General features: G+C 48.3%; 2 protein-coding genes across 4 annotated transcripts in view; one reads left to right on the top strand and one right to left on the bottom strand.

Moving 5' to 3' along the window:
* DENND1C (DENN domain containing 1C) overlaps positions 1 to 3,560 on the top strand; it is a 56,932-nt gene extending 53,372 nt beyond the window's left edge. For all 3 annotated transcript variants that reach the window (XM_075343153.1, XM_075343152.1, XM_075343154.1), the window contains 3 exons: positions 523 to 581; positions 2,213 to 2,402; positions 2,496 to 3,560. In XM_075343153.1, coding sequence (XP_075199268.1) covers positions 523 to 581; positions 2,213 to 2,402; positions 2,496 to 3,371 — 1,125 coding nt within the window. In that variant the 3' untranslated portion in view covers positions 3,372 to 3,560. The remainder of the gene's footprint in view (positions 1 to 522; positions 582 to 2,212; positions 2,403 to 2,495) is intronic.
* Positions 3,561 to 10,398: 6,838 nt separating this feature from the next.
* Positions 10,399 to 27,189, bottom strand: CRB3 (crumbs cell polarity complex component 3). Its single transcript, XM_075343151.1, has 4 exons — positions 27,143 to 27,189; positions 26,610 to 26,684; positions 13,493 to 13,536; positions 10,399 to 12,632 (listed from the first exon to the last, which is right to left on the bottom strand). The coding sequence occupies exons 2-4, from the start codon at positions 26,671 to 26,673 to the stop codon at positions 12,429 to 12,431; spliced, it is 312 nt and encodes a 103-aa protein (XP_075199266.1). The 5' UTR covers positions 26,674 to 26,684; positions 27,143 to 27,189; the 3' UTR covers positions 10,399 to 12,428.
* Positions 27,190 to 27,482: the final 293 nt, after the last annotated feature.

Here is a 27,482-nt window from a genome sequence, read left to right as displayed (position 1 = left end):
CCTTACATTTTTAGATGATAGATTGAACAGTCCTCCATGAGATATTCAGAGCTTTTGCTTTTTTTTATAACCTAAACCTACTTTACTCCTCTCCACAACTTTATCCCTGACCTGTCCGGTGTGTTCCTTGGTTTTAATGATGCTATATGTTCCATAATGGTCTCAAACAAACCTCACAGAACAGCTGTAGTTATACTGTTAAGAAATTACACAGAGGAGGACTCAATTTATTAATTAGGTGACGTCTGGAGGCAATTGAAGTATCAAACTACAGGGGGCTGAATACAAATGCACATCACAAGTTATAGATTTATATTTTAAAAATATTTAAGAAACCAGGTATCATTTACTTTATACTGTACTTCACAAATACTTGCTACTAATGCTGATAGATCACATAAAATCCCAATAAAATATATTTAAGTTTGTGGGTGTAACGTTAAAAAAAAATGTGGAAAAGTTCACGGGTATGAATACTTTTTCAAGGCACTGTAATTATCACATTGTTTTTTATTTTTGCAGTCTCGTCCCAGGAGACCGGGAAAGAAGTTCACAGAAGGAGATAACTGGGAAAGCCAAACGTGAGTGAAGGAGACGGTGCCATAAATAATACCGCAATACTCCAGAGCAGCCATCTCTACTCCAGTGACCGCGGACGATTTTATCAGTATTGTATGGTACTGTTACGCGCCATCAAACAGGAGGCCATTTATATTTCTTTTCTTCACAGTATAACCCCAATCTACCGCTGCCAATTTTTGTCTTTGCATTTTTTGGTTTTTTTTTCTCCCCTTCTTCCAAAACCCTCGACATAGACGTATAAGGGCTGATTTATTTTGATTTATTTTATTTTTTATTTACTCTTATTTTTAGTCCACCGAGGGCACCTGCAATTGCTAGTTCTATATATTGTAGTATGTAGACAAAACGACAAGCTCGACTTCATAGGAGGACTAAGATAGCAGCCATGGGGGAAGAAGCCACGCTGAGTGTGGGGCCAATGGGAGCCAATGATTGATAGCAACTTATGATGAGTGCCATGCTTGGGTGCTTGGTACTTATGTGACATGGAACTACGAGGATAACAAGAAACCAGGACTCCTAAACTGACCCTCAGGCTAGGGGGGGCCAGTGCTATCCCTATTCTCAGAAATACTCCTAATGGTGGGGATGTCTGAGTCTCCTTCCTGGCCCCGATTCTGACCACGTCTGATCTTATACCCCCTCAGGAGTGTGATTTAACCCACAGAAATAGACAAACAGGGGAAACCAAAACTTTGTCACATAGCACGCATACACAGAAGTATAAGACAACAATAGATTAGGAGGAAATCAAGAGCAGGGTGGAAACAAGATGACGGAAAAAAAAAACTCCACAACAACACCAAGCACAGGCTACTGACTCTCCAACAAATCTGCGACACCACAGCACACAGACCAACACAGCAGAAGCTATAGTCGGCGTGGGTGAGCGATCTCCGCCAACCAAGTATGAGAGGAGCAGATGTGATAGGCTTTCTTACAACATGTGATTCCAGAAGCCTAACAAGCAAGCTAACAGATGTTACCTCTTGCTAGCTTGTCTATGACTGAGCACACAGCTGGTTGACGCCTGAGTCTGCCTGTGTAGATCAGAAACACCAGAGAAACCATCGGGTTTAGTGTCAGAATCTGCAATATAAACAGCGTCTGTTGCCGCCATGACAGTCGGCGAGTTTTGTGTAAAACTCCGTGTGACAAGTGATGAGCGAGCACTACCATGGTCGGGTGCTTGGTACCTGTGATGATGAGTAGTTGGATGCTTGGATGGTGACTCAAGTACCCAAATATAATGGAAGTCAGTGGAGAACTCAAGCATCTTTCCAGAAAATCTTCCGGAAAAATGCTCGAGTTCCTGATTGGCTTCCATTATACTTTGGTGCTCGAGTCACGCCTATCCGTGCAGCCAACTGCTTGTTATGAGTATCAAGCACTCGAGCACTAATAGCGATATATTAATGGTTAAACAGCAGCAGCCAGAGACAGCTCCAGTCTGTTGTAACAGGCAGGTGCCATCTGTGTAAAACAGCCGGCATCTGTTGGGTATGGTGGAGATGTACCTCCTACACCCATGCCATGTCAGGAATGGGATAAGTGGAGCTCATTTTCATTATTGTTAGAGATACCTCAAACTAAGTAGTGGACAACCCCTTTAAATTTAATGTATTCCCAGATATGATGAAGAAAAAGAGGAGGATCCTGGACCTAATGAAGAAGACTTCCCTCTTCTAGATGAAGGGATGGATCTGCTGAATGAGATTTTTGAAACATTAAATACCAGAGCTCCGGATGAGGGACGAGCGTTATATGGGGCACACAGCTTGGACTGCTTCAATCTAGACGACAGTCGATATTTCACGCGGGTGAGTTAGGAATGGCGTATATAATAGTAGAGGTGAACCTCAATAGCGTACGTCCTAAAGCAATGACGCACATGTGATATTTCTGTCCCGTAGTTCCAGTCTTTGTGTGACCCTAGTGATGAGGACCTCCAGCTGAGTCTGAGTCAGCCTAGAACATCCAATCTCTGGTATCTGCAGGAAGTAGATGAGGGATCGGTAGATTACGAAGAATCTGAGGTTCCTTCACCAATATCTGAGACCATGATCAATATCTCAGAGACCATGGAGGTCACATCTCCGATTCAAGAAGCCACTCCACATGACGCTGAACAGTCCTCAATATCAACAGTTGTCCACAATCCTGAGGTGTCTTCTATCATTCCCGAGGTCACCACAGAGTCTTTAGAGGTTACACCATCAGTTCCACAAGCTAGCTTGGTCAAATCAGAGCAAGAAGTGATTCCTCCAGCTCCAGAGTCTGACTTCATCTTGAATGAAGAGTCCAAAGAGCAGAAAGATGTGTTACTTGTAGAGCCATGTAAGGCCAGTAAAGTAACAAGCGTCAGAAACACCCCAAGTAGGACTTCCCTTATTATATCTGGACCAAGTGTCCGCTCAGCCATCTCCCGTTTTCAGGCTGGTCCCATCGACCCAAGGTTGGTATGGACTGGGACTAAGAAGGAATCAGGGGAGGTCCAAAAAGTAGGTGGTCATTCTTGGCCAATTAACACAAGACCCGTCTCGCAAATGTACTGTAGTCCAAAACCATGCAGCTCCACCTATAATATTCGGCCTGTTTTCCAGAGGACTCAAAGCACGCCAAAGCTAACGGTACCCAACAGCCCCACCTCAATCATCCCTCAACCCCTTGCTCCATTACTTAGCGAGGCCGGAGAGGAACCAGCAAGCAATTCTCAGCCTCCACAACCCATCGACATGAGTGTGTCCTGCCCCAAAGTTTCAGAGTTGAAGAAGAAGTTTGAAACCTAAAAAAGACAACCATTTTTCACGATGAAGCCATCTGATGACCGCCATGAGTCCGGTTTCACTTATATGGAGCTGGACTGCAATACCAAACACAACCCAATGACTAGTGCGGCGCTGCCATTTTTTCTAATTGCCTGTATGTTACCAAAAACGAATCTAAATCTGATGTAAATTTTTAATAAAACTTGTAATGAGAAGTAAAGAAATTTTTGTAGTGTACGTTATTCAGAACTGGGCAGGTAATGATAAAAAGCTAATAGCCTGGATTAGGGTGCTTTCACACATCCGGCATTTCTCCGGATTGCCGGATCCGGCACACTCCAGTACAGTGCAATACTGTACAATGGCATCGCGGCAAGCTCAGGTCACATGACAACATGTGACCTGAGCTTGCCGCGATGCCATTGTACTGTATTGCACTGTACTGGAGTGTGCCGGATCCGGCAATCCGGAGAAATGCCGGATGTGTGAAACCACCCTTAAACATCCAAATGTAATAGTCTTGGCCTAAAAGTCTAAATGAGGCTCTAATAAACTGAACTTGTTGTCCATAGCAACTGCTCTGCTAAAAATGAAAGCTGTGCTAGGATTGGTTGCCATAGGCAACGAGGCCTATGCAGGACAAGGAAGACCTTTGCTAGAATCTAATATAAAAAGCTGAGTGTATGTATGTACTGTGTGTGTGTGTATGCGTGTGAGTGTGAGTGTGTGTATGTGTGTGTATATGAGTATGTGTCCGCTAAAGGAATCCGCACCGTCACATTTACAATCATGAAATTTTGCACAGACACCCCATATGACTCAGAGAACATCATAGACTATGTTTTGAGTTGAAAATTTATCCACGTGCTTTAAGGATTTTCACCAAAAATCCTGCTTACATTAAAATCAATGGAGCTGGGAGCACAGGTCATTAATAAGAGCTGTGATTGGTTGCTATGGGCAACGAAGGACATTCTTAGTATAAGAAGCTTATGTGTGAGGTAATAAGATTTCTGTGGAGAAAGAGACAGACAGAGAGAGAGAGACAGTAAGACAAACAGACACAAAGAGACAGAAAAGGGACAAAGACAGAGACAGACAGACAGAGGCAGACAGAGAGGCAAAGAGAGAGACAGACATAGAAATATAGACAGAAAGATATAGAAAGGCAGATAGAGACAGACAGATAGACAAAGCGAGAGACAGAGACAGAGACTGACAGGCAGACAGTGGAAGAGAGACAGAAAGACGCTTAGTTACTATCCCGGGCACCGCCGGGTACTACAGCTAGTCTTAAATAAAATCTTTACATTGTTTAGACTTGACAAGAAAAAAAAGGGAAAATTAGCGGCCGCATATTTTCACGTCAGGATTATCAGGATTCCCAGTAATGGCCGCTTTAGTCCATTTATTTACACTTTCAAACTACGCTACAGGAAGAATAGAGAAAACAAAGGGGGCAAAAATACAATGGAGAGGTCTCTGGTGCCGCGGTTCACAGACTGGGTAAACCTCCTTTGCATTTTGGCAGCACCGGTGATGTCTGTCAACAATGCACATCACACCCAAACAGAAGCAGGCGTGGAGAGGCGGCACGGAAGCAGGGGTGGAGAGGCGGCACGGAAGCAGGGGTGGAGAGGCGGCACGGAACCAGGGGTGGAGAGGCGGCACGGAAGCAGGCGTGGAGAGGCGGCACGGAAGCAGGGGTGGAGAGGCGGCACGGAAGCAGGGGTGGAGAGGCGGCACGGAAGCAGGGGTGGAGAGGCGGCACGGAAGCAGGCGTGGAGAGGCGGCACGGAAGCAGGGGTGGAGAGGCGGCACGGAAGCAGGGGTGGAGAGGCGGCACGGAAGCAGGGGTGGAGAGGCGGCACAGAAGCAGGGGTGGAGAGGCGGCACGGAAGCAGGGGTGGAGAGGCGGCACGGAAGCAGGGGTGGAGAGGCGGCACGGAAGCAGGGGTGGGGGTCTACCAGCTTGCATTTTTGTTTTACGCAGGGTCCACTTTGCTGAAAGTGGAAAACCCCTTTAACTTCATTCTTGGGACAAAAGGAAGGGATTTTGGTGGAGACTCCCATAATTGATAGCGCAAAGTTTTTGAGGGGCTATGTTGGATGTGTGGACTAGACTGGCACCCAAACATTAACGATATACAACCACTGCTGAGAGCAAAACGTGGTGAACGTCAAAGTTCTTTTTCTTTCTCAAGCGGTTGTCCCACTTGATAGAGAAGGTACCGGAATCTGTACCTGGGGCTCTCTGTATAATGTGGTCCTGTACCCAGGGTCAGAACTATAGTACGTGCAAGAGTTGCAATCGCCCCCGAGCCCTGGAACCAAGGGGTCACAAAAGTCAATTTTGCCAATATAAAAAGACCATTGCTATGAAAGACTTACAATAATTGGGGGCCAAAGTGGAGAATTTGCATTGGGGCCCATGAGCTTTCTGTTACGCCACTGCTTGTACCTTCTCGTTACATATATGTTTTTCAGTGTTTGAGTGGTGCTTAAAAGCCAAGACCCCTGCCCTTACTAGAATACTCACCCTCCAGCATTTTCATCCTTTTTCGGCATCGCTTCATTTCCGCGACACCATCTTGTGCCCCTAACTTGTTACTGGCCGACAATCAAAAGTTAAATCACAAAGTCTCTGAGAGCAAGAACGAGGCTCTCATAGACTTTTATTGATTTTGTGACCTCCAGCACGCTCCATTAAAACTGGAGCTGCCGGCAGGTCACAAACTGCCGGAGACCAACTGTAGCAACAATGAAAATAAATGAAGATGCCAGATAAGTATACGAGAGGGGAGCAAGGGTCTTAGATTTAAAGCACCCCTCCAGTGGTGAAATAAAAACAAAATGCTGGAGTGGTGCTTCAAAGGGTAACAATAATATGAAGTAACTTTTCCGGAATATAGATGGCTTTTATATGACTTGTATCCTGCATTTTCCTCATTTCTTAATTTGCAGTGGACTCTGAGCTGCTGGGAGGAAACTCGTTGCTGATGTCTCCTATACACATAACAGCACACAGAGATGGATACCAGCTCTTCACTCCTTAGCAGTAGCATAGTGGACCGTAAACAGCAGTACTGAATTGTATAGCTGTGATTCCAGTGTTGAGGGGAGGTAAAAGACTTGTTAGAAAGCTCAGCATGATCTTTCCCCATAGAGTATAACAAGGTGTAACCTCACACCACACAGATGGCAGCCCGTCTCATCTCGAGGAGAACGCATGATTAGTTTAGGAGGCAGGGTGGAGGGAAGAAGTGGCTCATAAGTAGAGAAAGCAGAATTATCTGAAATTACAAAGTTTTTAATATTTCCGTGCACTATTGCTTTAGTTTGTTGAAAGTACAGTTCCAATTGAAATGCATTATTTAGCTGAGTAGTTTCATCAAAGCATTCCTCTATATAAATACCCAACACATGAGGAGCTTATAATGGGGGTGGGGGGGAAATAACTAATTACTAAATAACATTCCTCTGTTATGAGTTTACTATTATTAGCAAGACCTCTTTCTTATACTCCATGGGTTATGCACAAATCTGATATTATCGGGCAAAAACAAGCATGCGGCATCATTACTATACACTAATGATGCAAAGAAATTAGTGTCTAACTATTGGACATATAAATATGTTTTTCCCCAAAAAGACCTACCCCAAAAATCAGCTCTAGTAGGATTGTGTGCATAAAATATGAGCTCTATTTAAAAAATGAGACCTAATTGCAGTTTCATAAGGAAATGTCCAAGCAGCTAAAAAAGTCAGAGTACAGCAAGACTCTCCAAAGAGAGAAGACACCTCCAAAAGAAAGACATCCCCCACCCCCCCAAAAAAAAAAAAATAAAAAAATAAAATCACACCCACCAGACCACAAAGCCTTACAGTTGGCAAGTACCAATGGTGAATTGGGCTCTCACACACAGATCTGTGTCACTGTCGGGTCCCTCAGCATTAGCAAGTGCAGAAAGTGGATGGGCTCTCACACAGATCTGCGTCACTGTGTCAGGTCCCTGAACAAGCGCAGATGGTGGATGAGCTCTCACACAGATCTGCGTCACTGTCAGGTCCCTCACCGTTAATAAGTCCAGAAGGTGATTGGGTTCTCACAGATCTGCGTCACTGTCAGGTCCCTCAGCGTTAGCAAGTGCAGATGGTGGATGGGCTCTCACACAGATCTGCGTCGCTGTGTCAGGTCCCTCAGCAGGTGCAAATGGAGTATGGGCTCTCACGCAGATCTGCAACGCTGTCAGGTCCCTCAGTGTTAGCAAATGCAGATGGTGGATGGACTCACACAGATCTGCGTCACGGTCAGGTCCCTCAGTGTTAGCAGGTGCAGAATGTGGATGGGCTCTCACACAGATCTGCGTCGCTGTGTCAGGTCCCTGAACAAGCGCAGATGGTGGATGGGCTCTCACACAGATCTGCGTCACTGTCAGGTCCCTCAGCAGGTGCAAATGGTGTATGGGCTCTCACGCAGATCTGCAACGCTGTCAGGTCCCTCAGTGTTAGCAGGTGCAGAATGTGGATGGGCTCTCACACAGATCTGCGTTGCTGTGTCAGATCCCTGAACAAGTGCAGATGGTGGATGGGCTCTCACACAGATCTGCGTCACTGTCAAGTCCCTCAGCAAGTGCAGATGGTGGATGGGCTCTCACACAGATCTGCGTCACTGTCAGGTCCCTCAGCAAGTGCAGATGGTGGATGGGCTCTCACACAGATCTGCGTCGCTCTTAGGTCCCTCAGCGTTAGCAAGTGCAGAAGGTGAATAGGCTCTCACACAGATCTGCGTCGCTGTCAGGTCCTTCGCCGTTACAGCTGTACTGCACTGCAGCTCGCACAGATTGGGTACCAGGATCACTCTACACAAGTGATACTGCTTCCAGTCACCAGGGGGAGCCATACGCAGTGGAACGCAGGGAGACCTGCCAACAACGCAGATGTTTATATGAGAGCCCATTCACTTGCCAACTTGGTGGTCTGGTAAGTGCGATTCTTTTAGGCGGGTATCTGCTTTTTTTGGGGGGTAAATATAGCAGTACATAAAGAATGAATTTAAGCAGGTAGTGTAAACCACTTTGAATATGGTCTGTACCCCCCACTATAGGACGGGCTCTGCACCATAAGACTAGCGGATCAGATAAGAAAATGTGCATCAGAGCCGGTAATAGGAGGAACACAAAATGTTGATGTTCCAGATTGGGATGACAGGATTAGATTTGAATATTGTTTTTTTTGTTTTTGTTAAAGAATAAATCATGGGAAAATAAGACACCCCCTGAAAATAAGCCCCATCGCATATTTGGGAACAAAAAAAAAAGACCCTCTCTTATTTTCAGTGAAACACAGGTATTTCCACTTTCTAATAATACGGAGGAATGAGTCGATGAGGTACCTTCATTTGGCAGTTGTAGTTTTTAAATCTCCAATTATCAGAATGTAAATTTTCCAAGTCACCAGATTGTGGGGAAAAGAAAAAAAAAACTGCACTTTTCACATTGACCACTAGAGGTCAGAATTCTTTGTTTTACCTGTAGATAAGGGTGCTTTCACGCATCTGTTTTTTTGCCGTCAGGAACAATCCGATTTGTGCCTGATGCGACACAGATTGTGGCAAAGCTGATGGGACAGATCGGTTACAAAAAAAACAAAACTGATACGTTGTAGCAGTGGCCACAGGTAACATGAGTGACGTCACCGCTGACAGCGCGACTCACATCAGTTCTCCATGGAGCTCACAGTGAGCGGCGGTGCTCTACGGCCGCTCCAATCAGCTTCCGATATAGCAGAGCTAAAAGCATCGTGGGACCCCATGTGGATTACGTCGGACCTGGAGGGGTATTTTGGGATTAATAAAGTGGTGAAAGAGGATATTTTTTTTTCTCTTTTATTCCAAATAAAAGGATTTTTCGGTGTTTGTGTTTATTTACTTTCACTACAGTTTTGTGATTGGGGGGGGGGGGGGGGGGGTCTCAGATGCCTGCCATCACTAAGCTAGGACTTAGTGGTAGCTATGGGCTGCTATTAACACCCAATTACCCCGATTACCACCGCACCAGGGCAATTCGGGATGAGCCGGGTAGAGTCCCGGGACTGTCGCATCTAATGGATGCGGCAATTCCGGGCTGATATTGTTAGGCTGGGGGGCTCCCCATAACGTGGGACTCCCCATCCTTAGAATACCAGCCCTCAGCCGTGTGGCTTTACCTTGGATGGTATCAAAACTGGGGGGGGGGGGGGGGGGCCCACGGCGTTATTTTTTTTTAAAATTATTTTACTGCAAGATTTAGACCTGCCCACCGGCGGCTGTAATTGGTTGCAGTGAGACAGCTGTCACAGCATGGGGGCGTGTCTGACTGCACCAAATCATAGGTGAAGGTGGGCGGGGGAAGCAGTGAATAAGAGATGGAATAATGAGCGGACGACATTTTCAAAGCAGGAGAAGTGGCGGGAGCTTTGTGACAGCCGTGCAGCGCCGCGCCGGTGACCAGTGAGTGAGATTTTCTAACCAGAAAGGAATTTACACATCTGAATCTGAGCATGCTCCGTTAAAAAAAAAAAAAACCTGAAACTGATCCGTCGGTGGAATGCGTTTTTTGCCGCATTAATCCGGCGCCCATAGGCTTTCATTTTACAATATGCCGCCAGATCCGGCGCAGTGCGTTTTTTTTTGCCGGTGACAAAAAAATAAATAAATAAATCATTCCCTTGGGCATCCTTTCCGGCAGCTGGAAACAAATTTCGCCTCCGGCGCACACTGGATGAAACGCAAGGGCATCAGGCACAATCTGGTACTAATACAATTCAATGAGTATAAGAACGCATCCGGCACTGGATCCGTTTTATCCGGTATTCGCCGGATTGTGCCTGATGGCAAAAAAAACGGATGCGTGAAAGCAGCCTAAGGGATCACTTTCCGGCACGCTGTTAAACTAGTTTAATATTTCAAAATTACTAGTTTTATTAATTTTATTACTTTTGCTGGCATTATACGCAGTCTAATATTGTGCCAGTTAATGGGGGGAAAAAAAAAAATACAAACATTAAATTCATGATAAAATACTTTTATTTTATTTACATCTAAAATGTGTAGAAAAAAACAAAAATTACAGGATCGGTACAAAACAGTATTCTTGAAATATTCTGAAAGCAGCGGTAAGCAAATGATTTTATTTGGCGTAACAGAGTGAGGAGGGGAGGAAGAACTGTCAGTGTGAGGTGGGTAAGGCACATGAGGGCGAGCAGCACTTCTGTGGACCCCCTACCTAAGAACAGTACCCAGACCATACAACTGCGGCGAGACAGACATTTTATGTACCTTGTACCCATGAGAAATCTCTATGTCCTCGTTTGGATTCATTCCCTCTCTATTGATTTGTAGCACTATTGTTTTGGTGCTGATGCTTTAGTCACACCCAGAGCTGCATTCATAATTCTCCTAAGGACCTGCCTCCTAAGGACCTGCCTCCTAAGGACCTGCCTCCTAAGGACCTCCCAAATTGTCTCTTCAGCAGCACAGGGCTTTACAGTCTCCTTACTGCCTTGTCTCTGGCAGGGCGGGCTCACCTCCTTGAGTGACAGCTCTGGTTAGCAGAACTATAAGGCTCAGCTGTAAGACATTCACCTTCAGTGGTTTGTTCATCTGCACTATCATTTTATTTATGTATAGAGATAACAGACTATTTGAACAAGCTCTCACTGAGCTAGGACTACAGAGAAATGCTCTGATAGTGGTGATTTTGCAAGATCTATAACAGCAGCTTGTCAGGAGCTGAGCAGATTGCTGTATAGAAGTCATTGGGTTGGCGACAAGAGTACGTTCAGAGTGTTAAACCCTCTCCTAGAATGTAACTACTACCCATACTTGGCCAGGCTTTGGTGGCCGAGCTCCATGGAAACCAGCTGTACACTATGTAAGATAAAAGCTCTAATTGGGGAAGAATGACAGCAGATAGGAAAAGCAAATCAATGGAAAACATGCTTATTTTAATTCTATCAAATTAACTAAAAGCATTGCGTATACCCATTTAACGAGGCAACTAACGAGGACTAGATGGCGAGGGTGATGCTAGGTCCTACCGCAGAATTTTGAGTTCAGCTCTGGATAAAATTTTAAATGCAATGCCCAATGTGAAAGAAGCCAAATAACAACCAAGGATATACTGCGATGATTTTCACTTTTATAATGTGGAATACTATTCAAGAAGTGGCGTTAAAGTTCACTGCTCTTTTATGGGGGAGGGGGGGGCATAGAACACTAACAGGTAGGAAGTGGGGACACGTACCCACAATATTTTTTTTATTATTTCTAGGTCTCGTCATACTCTGATCCATGTATGACATTTGCCTCGAAGGGATATCTGATCAAACGATTTGAGAAGATGATAAAGCTTCACTAGCGGTGGTCATGGCTACATGAGTTATTGGTATGGCGTATTAGTCCGCCATGGCCACCAGTGGTCCTGATCAACCCCCCCTAGGTCCGGTTTAGGGGGCAACATCTCAGGGACGGAGGCCTCCTTTAGTTTCCATCCAACCTGGACGTTCCCCCTTCCCTTATTATTACACGTGAGGGTTAAAAAGTAAAATAAAATGAAAATATATTTATTAATTAAATAGACATCTCTATATATAATCACCTTCCTGATTCCTGCATAAATACAAAAATCTTAATTACAGCCATCTACAGAAACGCGTTAAAAAGACGTGGATTAAAATACAAAAATTCGGCCGTGTGTCACCCCCTAACCCGGCAGCCATTATTCATTAATTACCTAATACTGTTTTACGAGATTAGACCATGTATAGAAAGTGGATGCTCGTTAAAAAACAATTAAAGTATGGTGGACGTGACCTATTGTATGGACTCAAAGGGGGAAAGAAGCAAATATGACACGAGGTACGGTGGAGAAGAGCGGAGGTCTTCATGATGGACACGCTCCGGTGTCACAAGGGTCTACTCCATCTGCGGCTGGCAAGCAGAACTTTCCCCCCTTGCCCCAGGGTTCAGACTGGCCTCAGTAGTCGGGTGGGATATCCAGGCTCTCGGTGGGAGTCTCTGATATTCGGAGTGCTCGGTTAGATCAGTCGCTCCTCCGGAGGAAGCTTCAAGGCAGTGTTGTTCTCTACTCGAGAGCCGGCCTGCTCCTCATTACTGGGCCGGTACGTTCCCTCCGTCTGACGCTTCTCTTTCACTTTGATTAAGAAGAAGGCAATGATGCCAATTAAAATAATACCGCCAACTACGGACGGGACGATGATTGCTGCCAGGCGCTCGGATTCCTGCAAAAGTAGAAGAGAATGGTCGTCAGTAGGTCCAATGATGGAAACTTTTGGGGGGGGGGGGGAGGGGCAATTCTGCACCCTCTGAATGGAGGAGTCATAACCCAAGGCCTCAACCTGACATCTGATGATTAAAAAAACAAAAAAAAAAAAACAATAAAATTAATTCATGTTATTTATATTAATAAAAATTATAAATAAAAATAATCTAAATAATAAATATAAATATATAAATTATTTATTTTATAAATATTTGTATTTATATTAATATAATTATAAAAAATAATAGATATAAATAAAAATAAATTAAAAAATTATAATGTATATTATGTATGATATAATAATAAATATATCTAATTATACATAATAAAAATATAAAATGAAAATAAAATAATGTATATATTATGAATATTTATATTTTTATTGATATAAATATAAATAATAAATATAGATCTAATTATACATAAAAATAGTATAAATAATACAGAAAATATATGATTTATTATTTTTTATAATATTTATATTATTAATGTTTATTCATTTATATAGCCATTCATTCTACAGTGCTTTTACATACATTGGCAACTCTGTCCCCATTGGGGCTCACAGTCTAAATTCCCTATCAATATGTTTTTGGAGGCTAAATGAATTATTCACAGACTGAAACCATGAACTCAATGCCCTAAGATTATTGGAAAGCCTCAGAGGTTGGTAATAATTGCCTGCCAGACATATCCGCAATATGGATTTTCCTCGTACTTCCAATAAAATGGTTCAAAGTCAAGTTGGTGCATAAGGTGTGTCACTGACTCATCCCAAAAAAAAAAACAAAAAAAACCTCAAAAAGCCATTTCACTCACCGAGAGTCTCCCCGGGGACGGCGTGGTGGAAGTGTCGTTTGTGGCTAAAGAGGGAATAGAAAAAGATTTATAGTAAGAAATGAAACACTGCGAAGACAGAGAAATGACTACTATATATAATACTGCCCCCTATGTACAAGAATATAACTACTATAATACTGCCTCGTATGTACAAGAATATTACTACTATAATACTGCCCCCTATGTACAAGAATATAACTACTATAATACTGCCCCCTATGTACAAGAATATAACTACTATAATACTGCCCCTATGTACAAGAATATAACTACTATAATACTGCCCCCTATGTACAAGAATATAACTACTATAATACTGCCCCCTATGTACAAGAATATAACTACTATAATACTGCTCCTATGTACAAGAATATAACTACTATAATACTGCTCCTATGTACAAGAATATAACTACTATAATACTGCCCCTATGTACAAGAATATAACTGCTATAATACTGCCCCCTTTATACAAGAATATAACTACTATAATACTGCCCCCTATGTACAAGAATATAACTACTATAATACTGCTCCCTATGTACAAGAATATAACTACTATAATACTGCTCCCTATGTACAAGAATATAACTACTATAATACTGCTCCCTATGTACAAGAATATCACTACTATAATACTGCTCCTATGTACAATAATATAACTACTATAATACTGCCCCCTATGTACAAGAATATAACTACTATAATACTGCTCCCTATGTACAAGAATATAACTACTATAATACTGCTCCCTATGTACAAGAATATAACTACTATAATACTGCCCCCCTATGTACAAGAATATAACTACTATAATACTGCCCCTATGTACAAGAATATAACTACTATAATACTGCCCCTATGTACAAGAATATAACTAATACTGCCCCTATGTACAAGAATATAACTACTATAATACTGCCCCCTATGTACAAGAATATAACTACTATAATACTGCCCCTATGTACAAGAATATAACTACTATAATACTGCTCCCTATGTACAAGAATATAACTACTATAATACTGCTCCTATGTAGAAGAATATAACTACTATAATACTGCTCCTATGTACATGAATGTACCAGTACGTGGCTTTGTCAGTATACGTTCTCTCTGCAGTGTGACTTTCTGGCATGGCGTGGCTCGGATGTACACTGCCACCTCCACGCCCAGGCTATGGGGCACAGGAGGCAAACTTGACACATACAGATTCCAGGCTCTGGGCATGTAGGAGCGGAGAACACTTCTCCCCGGCAGGTAATGTTTGTGTAATAATCATATATTAGGGAATGTAATGGTCTGCAGCTCGGCGGGGGGGGGGGGGGGGGGGGGACCGTGTTCTTGAGAAGACGGCGTTTTTCCGCACTTACTTATTAACCTTGATAATATGCCAGACTCGCACTAAGGTTAAATATTCCAGGGCTCCTGTGGATGGACGGGGTTTATAATTAAACTTCTTGAGCTGAGGTTGAAGAAAAAAACGACAAGAATCTGCATTATGCGGGGAGATGAAGGGTTACATTATAATGGGCCGAATGCCCAGATCCTCAAGAGATCCCAGCCTCAGATCCCATAAATCACATGGCACCGGCTGCAGGAACATGGCACCGCTGTCAGTCTATTCTGGCTTGTGCAAGGTGCTGCAGACATGTCGGATTCCTGCCACGGACAAGTTCAGTCACAACCCCATGCAGTACGGCCGAGCCACCGAGCGGGCACAACCCTCTGTACATGGCCGCAACAGTATCCAAGAGGCTATAACTCCAAAAAGGCCTCTACATCTGGATGAGTGCACGGTATAGCAGTATAAAGACCCCTCCTTAAACAGGTACAGGTCAGCCAACAGCAATCCCTTTTGACTCCCGGAACACGGGGCCGCCGCCTCTCGGTCCCTCCCGGGGGGGGGTGTCCGCCGCCTCTCGGTCCCTCCCGGGGGGGCCGCCTCTCATACTCAGCTTCCCTGCGGTCACAGGTGGGGGTACCAAGGGAACCTCCAGTTGTGACCACAAATAAACAGTGATGTCCCTGCTCACAGCTGCGGCTCAGTAGTCATTCTCTGCCTGAAGCCACAGCGTGTGGTCATGTTCTGTATTTTCCCCACGCACTGTCACTTCAGTATGTAGCAGAGCTAGAATTGTCATGGGATCTTGTCGGAACTGTGTTTTGGGTGTTAATAAATTTGAGACTTCGGGATGTGTTTTTATTTCTTTTCACTTACAAATTAGCAATGGGGGGTATAGACCTCATAGACCCTCCCCATTACTAATCTAGGGCTTAGTAGCAGCTATAAAGGCCCCGTCACACACAACGAGATCGCTAACGAGATCGTTGCTACGTCACAGTTTTCGATCTTGTTATGTGTGACACCTACCAGCGATCAGGCCCCTGCTGTGAGATCTCTAGTCGTTGATGAATGGTCCTGACCATTTTCTTCAAAGGCGATGTCCTGCTGGGCAGGACACATCGCTGTGTTTGACGCCTACCAACGGCCTCCTAACAGTCCCAACGCCCGCCGAGATTGTTACACAGGTCGCTGATCGTTACTACGTTGTTGGTAAGGTCTGACTGTGTGACATCTCACCAGCGACCTCCCAGCAGCTTACCAGCGATCCTTATCAGGTCACATCGTTTTCGGGATCGCTGGTAAGTCGTTAAATGTGACGGGGGCTTAACCTGTCATTAACCACTTATTACCCAGATTGCCACCCCACTAGGATAATCGGGAAGAGCCAGGTAAAGTTCCAGGATTATCACATCGGATGCAACAATTCAGGGCAGCTGCAGGCTGCTATTTCTTAGGGCCCCCGTCACATTTAACGACTTACCAGCGATCCCGAAAACGATGTGATCTGATAAGGATCGCTGGCAAGTCGCTGGTGAGAGGTCACACAGTCAGAACTTGCCAATGATGCAGTAACGATCAGCGACCTGTATAGAAGGTTGTTGGTAGGTGTCAAACACAGCAATGCGTCCTGCCCAGCAGGACATCGGCTTTGAAGAAAATAAACTGGAGCAGTGTGTAACGATCAGCGATTTCACAGCAGGGGCCAGGTCGCTGCTCAGTGTCACACACAGCGAGATCGCTGATGAGGTCACTGGTACGTCACAAAACCCGTGACTCAGCAGCGATCTCACTATGTGAGAAGTACCCCTTAGGCTAGGGGAGGCCAAAATATGGGCCTCCCCAGCCAGGTGGGTGCGGGAAGCAGTACAAAAGTATGAAGGGATAATAAGGGGCCCCGGAAATAGTATCAACGCCCCAGAAGTAGTGTTACAGCCACGTGTAGACAAGCATAACCCGCCTGCTTTTCCCTATATTCTTTTTCCACCCGAGTTGCCGGATCCGGATAGGTATTCAGAGTTCACTTAGAACTCTGGATCCAGGGTCAGTGCACAGGTACTTGTGAACCCACGCAGATCCAGACTTTTACAGTCCGGGTATGCCCATCACTCACACCCAAAAATACTGTATATATTTAATTTTTACTTTGTTTTTTGTTTTAATGCAAATATTTGAAAAAAAAAAACAAAAAACAAAACATTAAAGATATCAGGGCCTATAAGAATCAGATCGATATGTGTTCGCAAAACATGGTGGTCATCGATCATTACCACAAAAAGAAGGTCAGGAGCTGACTGTGCAACTGATCATAAACTTTTAACAGCAAAAGATTAGAGTCCAGCTGCGCAAACAGACAACAGATCGGTACCAACTTCGATTTGACCAACATTCCTGCAGTATTTTGGAACGGTCTACACTACAGATTTATATCACTGGACACGGACAAAAGAAATCCTGTGGAATTATGGTCACATATGACGACTATTACTACTTAAGAAGCCAGAAAGGCAATAAACAAGAGGTAGAAGAGACCCCCTGCAGACATGGTTGACAGAAGAAACCCTAAAGATTATTGAAGAAAGACAGAATAGCAAAATCAAAAAAGGTACATCAGGACACAGACAACATCAGTAAAAGACTAAAGACCATTTGGGCAGATAAAGAACTTTATTACCAAAAGAGATAGAAAACAAACATCTGAAGGGCAAAATCAGGAAGGCACCAAAAGATACGATGAAAGTTTCAACCAAGAGTGGGAATGTTGAAAGACTGGAATGGGAACTGAGCTGGAACAAATCAAGGAAAGATGGAAAAAAATACACAGCACACCTCTACAAGAACGGCTCAGTGACACAGGAAGAAACAAAGACCAGAAATGATAGCGAACCAAACATCTTGAAGGACGAAGTCGTCCACTAATCTTGTCCAGTTGGTGGACTGGACAAGATTAGTGTTTATTCCTGTTTAGGAGAAGGGAGATGCCACCGACTGTGGACACTATCGGACTATTGCGCTCATACCTCATGCCAGCAAAATACTACTGAAGATCCTACAGAAACTGCTACAGGTTTACTGTGACAGAGCTGCCCGATGAACGAGCAGGATTCAGAAGAGCCCAACGGACAAGAGATGTAACCGCTAACAATAGATGGATGATGGAAAAGGACAAAGAATATAAGCTCTATTTTTGCTTCATCGACTACAGTAAAGCCTTCAAATGTGTTGGTCACCACAATCTTTGGAATACCATGAAGGATACGGGTGTGCCGAACCATCTGATCGGCCTCATCAGGAACCTGTACATCCACCAAGAAGCAACAGTCCGAACGGAACAGGGTAATATGACGCCCTGGCCTATCAGGTCGTCGCAGGGTATTGTGTAATATGCCTTTATGCATGATATCCAATCCTCCTTTGTTACGGATCCCAGGCCTGTGGTGTTGCTAAGAACAAGCTAATCAAAATCCTAGGAACACTCTGCACCAACAGTGGACAGCCTGAAGGGAATAGGGGTGGACACTTAGGGGGTTGGTAAGGGGACGTCAGGAGTAGTCAGTCAAGTGTTGACTCAAGAGGAGAGGTCACAAGTCGTTGGAGGAGATTAGGAGGTGGACTCCTCAGTTACTAGGTGGCAGATGTTGGTCTGGGCCTGGTAGGAGCTGGATCCTCGGTCGCAGGGAATCATGTCAAGGGGTACGGAACTGCCGAGGAGGGCAGCCGGCGGCCTTGAGCCATCTCCGGGCAGGGGCCAGGGCACGGCACGGCACGTGGACCCTAGGCCGGGAAGTAGCTTCACACATCCTGGTAAATTTACCCGACGAGGGCGAAGACTTCACGATTTGTCCTCCACCCGCTCCAAAAATCGGGGTACAAGCGCAACGAGGGGGATAGAACTTTCCCAAATACAGTCCAGAGAATCCCAAGCGTGAACCCTGAGAGGAAGCTCACACCGTTAGCCATACGGGTGAGCGGGACCCATTCAGTTTCAAGCTGAGAGGGACCAACTACAGACAGAGGTGCCAAGCTCAGGGTCACAGGCTAAGAGGCAACACCATAGGGCACGGGATCCCAGCGTGCTCCCTCCTTGCTACAGCGGTGCTAAGAATTCTGGTTTACAAGTTGTCGGTGTCAGCATTATTGGACTGAGTGCTCCCCTCTCACCACCACCAAGTGCCGGGGCATTTCCCCTACCCATGGAGGGGTTAAACATTAGCTGCTATCCCAACGCCACCGGGCGTATCCCACCTTACCACACACCGTGGGTGGTGTCACAAACTAACCACAAAAATCCCCTGTAAATACCCCCTTTTAGTTTGAGTATCTGCGCTACCCCACTTGGGTCCGGAGACCCCCTCGAGCCACCGCGGATCCAATCGGTGGCCCGGCTGCTGGCGCTGGGGAGGTACAGTAACACGGCATGGCCCAAAGTAGAGCGAGGCGTCAGACAAGGTGGCATACAGTCACCATTTCGCTGCAATTTATATGTAGAAGTGATTTTCAGGAAGGATTGACTTTCCAAAAAAGAAAAAGGAATAAAAATTGCTGGGCGAACCATCAACAATCTTAAATACACAGATGACACAATATTGAAAGCAACAAGTGTAGATTGAATTATAGACTTACCATGGAGAGTCAAGATGGAAAGGATCAAACATGGGAGACCTTCTCCGTACAAAGACAAAGATATTGACTACGGCCAGGTACAAGCGAACCATATTTGAGATGGACGGCGACAAACTGGAAGTTGTAAAGGATTTAAACCTACTCAGATCAACAATCACTCGAGACGCAGAGAAGACACCGGAAGTCAATAGGAGAATAGCTATGGGCAAATCAATAGTGAGGTCACTGGACAAGGTCCTCACATCCAGGAACATTTCACTGGTGACAAAGACACGGCTCGTACATAGTCTGGTATTTTCTGTGGTAACATATGGATGGGAAACCTGGACGATGAAGGAACAAGTCAGAAGACAAATCAATGCTTTCGAAAAGTGGTGCTGGAGAAGGATGTTACCAATACCATGGTTGGAAGAAAAGAAGGAACAAGGCGAAGAGGAAGACCAGCAACCTGATGGCTTGAGACTAGCAAAACAACAGCAGAGAAGAGCCCGCCGGGCCGAGAAGAGCCCGGCGGCCCCGTCCGGGCCGAGAAGAGCCCGGCGGCCCCGTCCGGGCCGAGAAGAGCCCGGCGGCCCCGTCCGGGCCGAGAAGAGCCCGGCGGCCCCGTCCGGGCCGAGAAGAGCCCGGCGGCCCCGTCCGGGCCGAGAAGAGCCCGGCGGCCCCGTCCGGGCCGAGAAGAGCCCGGCGGCCCCTGTATATATAATGACTATAATATATAGGAATAGATCACTCTGTGTGTAATGACTCTAATATATAGGAATAGAGAAGTGAGGAGAAGGATAACAATATTTGTACATAGCTGAATTGTGTCAATCTTACTGATGGTCTCCCATCCCATCAGTTACTATAAGGAGGCAACTGTGTAACACAGCCAGCACCCCCACTGTATGGGAGCAGCTCAGTAATCCAGAGGATAATAGCAAGAACTGCACATCGCCTATTGTGAATAGTGGATCCTATGTTAACTATATATAGAGTTATTAATCATTGTATAGGAGGAGGAGGTGGGCTGTGACATCACTTATTGTGACTAGTGGATCCTATGTTATCAACTATATATAGAGGCGTTATTAATCATTGTACAGGAGGAGGCAGGAGGAGGAGTTGGGCTGTGACATCAGCTATTGTGAATAGTGGATCCTAGATTATCCACTGTATATAGCTGTGTTATCAGTTATTGTACAGGAGGAGGAGGAGGTGAGCTGTGACATCACCTATTGTGAATGGTGGATCCTGTGTTATGAGTCATTGTAATGCTCTGATAAGTTTGCTGACAGTGACCTGTACACATAGTAGCATCACAATAAGTGTCACAATAATAATATTTATTCACTTAAAAGTCTTATAAAACTTAATAAAAAGGTAATTTTCTTGACCCGCCCTCACATGGTGGTCCGCTGGTGGCCTTACCCTTCACCCCCGCTCCTCACACCTGGCTCATAATACCGCGTGGACGGCCATGTAACGTCTAGATGCCATCTGCGCACATATGGCTAATGCCCTGTCAGCTATGAGGACACCAAGGGGGAAGGGGGGGGGTGACAGGGACTGCCACTGACAAGGTAGGTGCAGAGGGTTGCCCAGGCGGCCTGGTCACAGCTGAGGCTTGTGATGGTTCCGATATCTCCTGGTCATCCTAGAACCGTACAGAGCTATACCACATCAACAACAACCTGCAGTATTTACTGCCCACAGGGAAAGCCAGGGGTGGAAAATCAGACCGTCATATAAACCGTCTGCCGTCATATTTTTTGCAACTGTGTACTTCCCCTTTAAGCAGAGCCGGATGTTTGTTACTGATGAGGTAAACCAAACTTAACCCCTTGATGGACCTTGTAAAATGACTCACGGCCGGAGAAGAACTGGTTCTCCAACATAAGGAGGAGTCCCCAAATTTATAGGAACGGCCACCAAAAATAAAACACCCGGAGAAAGTGACCCGATGGGGGTTGTAGTACTGTTCATGTCTGTCTGAGTATCCCGCGGCCCGGCTTGGATGCCCCAGCTCGGTATCCCGCGACCAAGCTTGGATGCCCCAGCTCGGTATCCCGCGACCAAGCTTGGATGCCCCAGCTCGGTATCCCGCGACCAAGCTTGGATGCCCCAGCTCGGTATCCCGCGACCAAGCTTGGATGCCCCAGCTCGGTATCCCGCGACCAAGCTTGGATGCCCCAGCTCGGTATCCCGCGACCAAGCTTGGATGCCCCAGCTCGGTATCCCGCGACCAAGCTTGGATGCCCCAGCTCGGTATCCCGCGACCAAGCTTGGATGCCCCAGCTCGGTATCCCGCGACCAAGCTTGGATGCCCCAGCTCGGTATCCCGCGACCAAGCTTGGATGCCCCAGCTCGGTATCCCGCGACCAAGCTTGGATGCCCCAGCTCGGTATCCCGCGACCAAGCTTGGATGCCCCAGCTCGGTATCCCGCGACCAAGCTTGGATGCCCCAGCTCGGTATCCCGCGACCAAGCTTGGATGCCCCAGCTCGGTATCCCGCGACCAAGCTTGGATGCCCCAGCTCGGTATCCCGCGACCAAGCTTGGATGCCCCAGCTCGGTATCCCGCGACCAAGCTTGGATGCCCCAGCTCGGTATCCCGCGACCAAGCTTGGATGCCCCAGCTCGGTATCCCGCGACCAAGCTTGGATGCCCCAGCTCGGTATCCCGCGACCAAGCTTGGATGCCCCAGCTCGGTATCCCGCGACCACTTGGATGCCCCAGCTCGGTATCCCGCGACCAAGCTTGGATGCCCCAGCTCGGTATCCCGCGACCAAGCTTGGATGCCCCAGCTCGGTATCCCGCGACCAAGCTTGGATGCCCCAGCTCGGTATCCCGCGACCAAGCTTGGATGCCCCAGCTCGGTATCCCGCGACCAAGCTTGGATGCCCCAGCTCGGTATCCCGCGACCAAGCTTGGATGCCCCAGCTCGGTATCCCGCGACCAAGCTTGGATGCCCCAGCTCGGTATCCCGCGACCAAGCTTGGATGCCCCAGCTCGGTATCCCGCGACCAAGCTTGGATGCCCCAGCTCGGTATCCCGCGACCAAGCTTGGATGCCCCAGCTCGGTATCCCGCGACCAAGCTTGGATGCCCCAGCTCGGTATCCCGCGACCAAGCTTGGATGCCCCAGCTCGGTATCCCGCGACCAAGCTTGGATGCCCCAGCTCGGTATCCCGCGACCAAGCTTGGATGCCCCAGCTCGGTATCCCGCGACCAAGCTTGGATGCCCCAGCTCGGTATCCCGCGACCAAGCTTGGATGCCCCAGCTCGGTATCCCGCGACCAAGCTTGGATGCCCCAGCTCGGTATCCCGCGACCAAGCTTGGATGCCCCAGCTCGGTATCCCGCGACCAAGCTTGGATGCCCCAGCTCGGTATCCCGCGACCAAGCTTGGATGCCCCAGCTCGGTATCCCGCGACCAAGCTTGGATGCCCCAGCTCGGTATCCCGCGACCAAGCTTGGATGCCCCAGCTCGGTATCCCGCGACCAAGCTTGGATGCCCCAGCTCGGTATCCCGCGACCAAGCTTGGATGCCCCAGCTCGGTATCCCGCGACCAAGCTTGGATGCCCCAGCTCGGTATCCCGCGACCAAGCTTGGATGCCCCAGCTCGGTATCCCGCGAACAAGCTTGGATGCCCCAGCTCGGTATCCCGCGAACAAGCTTGGATGCCCCAGCTCGGTATCCCGCGAACAAGCTTGGATGCCCCAGCTCGGTATCCCGCGACCCGGCTTGGATGCCCCAGCTCGGTATCCCGCGACCCGGCTTGGATGCCCCAGCTCGGTATCCCGCGACCCGGCTTGGATGCCCCAGCTCGGTATCCCGCGACCCGGCTTGGATGCCCCAGCTCGGTATCCCGCGACCCGGCTTGGATGCCCCCAGCTCGGTATCCCACGACCCGGCTTGGATGCCCCAGCTCGGTATCCCACGACCCGGCTTGGATGCCCCAGCTCGGTATCCCACACGACCCGGCTTGGATGCCCCAGCTCGGTATCCCACGACCCGGCTTGGATGCTCCAGCTCGGTATCCCGCGACCCGGCATGGATGCCCCAGCTCGGTATCGCGTGACCCGGCTTGGATGCCCCAGCTCGGTATCCCGTGACCCGGCTTGGATGCCCCAGCTCGGTATCCCACCACGGCCCAGCTCGGATGCCCCAGCTCTGTATCCCACGGCCCGGCTCGGATGCCCCAGCTCGGAATCCCACCACGACCCGGCTTGGATGCCCCAGCTCTGTATCCCACGGCCCGGCTTGGATGCTGCAGCTCAGTAAGCTCACCCAACACTATGTGCCCTTGTTCCCACAGGTGAAAACACCATTTTTTTTTGCAGTTGTCGCATTAAAATCTGCCCCAATTATTGTGTTTTTACCTTTTTTCGGTGCAGATTTGAAGAAACTAAAGTATCCTTTAAGGACCCAAATCCTGCGGATCACTTTTAATCCTGCCCCCCCCCCCCGATGCCTGACAGTCACGGTGCGCATCCTCTTCACCCTCCGTCTGTCTCCGCCATATACCTGCCTGGTGCTGGATCTGCAGACAGATACACTGCAGGCATAAGTGATGGCGCGGGTACAAAGACTTCACACCAGGCATGTGAGGACTTGGCAGCTGCTCCCGGACAGGACGCGTCTGGAGACATCAATAATAAACTACCTGACACTTGTAAGACGTTTCCCCGATGCTCCCGCCATATCAGGAATAGCGACCCCCGCCGTACTCCGCAGCACGTCCCTTGTGTCAGCGCAGGGGGTCACATACTTATGCACTCACTCCCCGCTGACTCACAGCCTAATGACAACAGGATTTACAGGAGGCAGAAACTGGAGAAGGAAAGCGGTGACATCACGGACAACGAGAGCGGTGGCGAAACAAGGAGTCAGCGAGACACGGAGACTTCTCCCTTGTTTGGTTTTACTAAACCTGTAACACGAGGGTGATGTGTGAACATGCCCCAAATCTCCGATAATCCAAGGCCTATGACAACAACCAAGCATTGAGGGGGGAAAATTGGGAATGGGCGGAGGGGTGGAGCAGGTCCTCCTTGCAGGCTGAACTTTTTTTTGGGGGGCAAAGCAAGCCCGATTTGAAGCCTATTTATTTGGGGCGAGGGGGTGGGGGGGTGGGAAATAGAAGCAAGTCATCTTTGCAGCCTAATTTTTGGGGAGAGAAGCAGGTCCCCTCTAAATAGTGATCATTGCGGGGTGGGGGGGGCTAGGTCCTCTCCAGTCTGAACTTTTTTTGGGGGGGGGGGTGCACTCTGAGGCCTGATCATTTGGTGGTGGTGGGGGGCTAAACTAGGTCCCCTCTGCAACCTGATCATTTGGGGGAGAGGTGGGTCCACTCTGAAGCCTAATTATTTGGACAGAGGGGCAGCAGGTTCTCTAAACAGCCAAATCATTTTGGGGTGGGGGGGGGTGCAGAAGGTCCCCTTTGAGGAACTGTGGCGCCCTGGACAAGCCAGGTCATCACAGAACTACACCAACACACCCCACACTCCCGGTCAGGCACACCGAAGTCAAACACAAAAATCCTTGTTTCCTTCCTCCAGGGGCTGATGTCCAAACCAGGGGGTGGGCCAGGCGATTGGTCCTGCCCACCCGAGGAGTTCACAGTCCTGGAGGCGGGAAAAGGAGTCAGATAAGATAGAGTTTTGAAGTTGGAGGGAGTGAAGTGGTAGAGGAGCAGTCTGACGGTGTCCGGGTGTGTGGCCCGGACGGAACAGCAAGGTTGGCAGACGGTGGTGACCGTCTGCAGGAGAGGCTAATTGGAGCGAACCGTAAGGACCGGGGATGGGCGGTGGCCCGCCGGTACCGGATCGGGGAGTGAAGAGAAGCCAGCACCATCCGGCAGGGCTTACAGACCCCGACCAGGCTAGGAGTCGCCATAAAACTGGTCAAATCCGTTAACGAAGGGAACCTCCGGGGTTTCCCAGCAGTCAAGACCCGATTGAAGGCAACAGTCCAACCGTTAGAGGGAAACACAGTCACCGCCAAGGCTACAGTTACCAGGGCCAGCGCCTGCGGGCAAAAGGGGCTCCTTCAGCATCCATCCAAGCTGGGGAGCGGGTTACCGGTGGGAAGCCATTGGAACCGTAACATAACACAGGTGCAGGGAAAGGCAGTCACCACCAACCTACCGGGAGAAGAACCACCGCAGCCGTCTGTGGGACCCGTCCATCCAGCCGTTTGTTTTACCGGTGACTTGGCATTCATCAATGGCTGAGTGAGTACCACCGTGACGTGCCGTGCAGCACAGCGCTGCCCCCCGCGACCCTGCACCTCACCAGGCCCGTAATCTATCCCTACCCCTCACCGGGCCCCGGGACAACCAACCCCCCTACCCACGGAGGGGAGAACTAACATCCAAGCTGCTCCCTGTTATCGCTCCCGGGTTCCCCATCCAGAGTAGCGGTGGTGTCACAACCGTGGGTGGCGTCACGGACAATATCCCTAAACCAAACCACCCCCTTTCACTCACGGGCGAGGAGCGCCGCTCGAGTCCCCGGGATCCGGCCCACCGCTCGAGCCACCACCGAGCAGCAGCAGCAGCCGGACCCGAGCAGTGGGTGAGCGCAGCGTCCCCTCCTCCGCCCGCGACAGAACCATCATTTGGTGGGGTAATAGGACCTCTCTGCAGCCAGATCTTTTGGGAGGAGAATCCGCTCTAAAGCCTGATCATGGAGAGGTAGGGGTGTGGGTGCCCTCTACAGCCCAATCATACGGGCACGGTTAGGTCCCCTCTGCTGTTAGATGACCTGGGGGGGGGGGGGTTGGAGGGCAGCCAGATCATTGGGGGAGGGGGCATTGGGGTCTATTCTTAAGTGTTTACCTTGTTCCAAAACCGTACTGGTAGATTAGACCGTTTCCTATAAGGCTCCGCCTCTTTTCGCACTTCCCCTTTAGCACCTTGCAGGGCTCGTCCACATTAGTGCATTTTCAGTTTACATTGACAGTGCAAAGGCAATTCCAGCCACTGTGCTAGTGGACATGGAGGTTTTCTGGGCAGCTCCATGTCGAAACATGATGAAGACGAGTTCCCGCAGCGGCCCACTGGGCGTGTGACCCCGGCCCTGATGAGTGGAGCCGCTGGCAACTACCCCTACACGCTCCCCCCGATATGTCATTACCCCGCACTCACCCAGCACCAGGCACAGGCCGCACAGCGCAGCGAGGAGCCACAGCGGAGAGGAGACCAGATCCATCACTCCACGTCCTGAGAAGAAAAGAGGCATTAAATATGGCATCAATCATTACTTATCACACAGGAGAACTACAAGTCCCAGCACTCACTGACTGGAGGGGGAACTACAAGTCCAAGGCTGCCCTACAGGGGGAGAGCCACAGACAGATAGGCACATTCATCCTGAAACCTAGAAAAGCTGAGAACCTCACAGATGTTACTAATGCACTCAGCCCAGGGGAACTACAAGTCTCAGAAGTAACAGGTGGGGGATAACACAGTATCAATAATGCAAAGACAGGAATAACCCAGAACTGGAAGAACTACAAGTACCAGCATGCACTGGGGCACAGACGATAGGTGTGCAGCTTCCCCTGCGAGCTGTGTGCCGGGAATGGCGGCACCTGTAGCACGCACCGGCCGCCCGCCCTGCTGACAGTCCGCAGTCACCGGCCTCACCACCGGCGCCCAATATACAGGACGCGGCTCACCTGCCCGAAACCCGCAGACTCCGCCCACACGGCCCCACACGTGACCCCCACCCTCACACCTGAGACACTTCCGGGAACACCCGAACCTACACCGGCCGTCATATCCGGAGTCACCTGTACAACACGGAAAGCATTTCCGGGAGCTCACCTGTACGGACTTCCGGGACCTCACCTGTACGGATTACGCAATTTGTGGTTGCACACTTCCGGGAGCTCACCTGTGTATTAGCCGGTGTATAGGGGTACTGCGCCCTGTATATAAGGACACAGTGTAGCGTTTACAACTTTTCACTCCTAACTTTACATTTTCTTTTTTTTCCCCTCCCGTTCTTCCAGGTGG

Source organism: Anomaloglossus baeobatrachus, chromosome 4, assembly GCF_048569485.1.
Source record: "Anomaloglossus baeobatrachus isolate aAnoBae1 chromosome 4, aAnoBae1.hap1, whole genome shotgun sequence".
In the NCBI taxonomy this organism is placed as follows: domain Eukaryota; kingdom Metazoa; phylum Chordata; class Amphibia; order Anura; family Aromobatidae; genus Anomaloglossus; species Anomaloglossus baeobatrachus.
Note: the sequence above shows the minus strand (reverse complement) of the source record. Positions and strands in the feature narration are given on the sequence as shown.

Bases quoted from the DNA above. Each gene is read 5' to 3' on its own strand.
- CRB3 (XM_075343151.1), bottom strand. From the start codon at position 26,673: ATGGATCTGGTCTCCTCTCCGCTGTGGCTCCTCGCTGCGCTGTGCGGC. The intron at 13,537-26,609 runs GTGAGTGCGGGG...TTCCCTCTTTAG, and splicing joins CGGCCTGTGCCTGGTGCTGG to CCACAAACGACACTTCCACC. The intron at 12,633-13,492 runs GTGAGTGAAATG...CTACTTTTGCAG, and splicing joins CGTCCCCGGGGAGACTCTCG to GAATCCGAGCGCCTGGCAGC.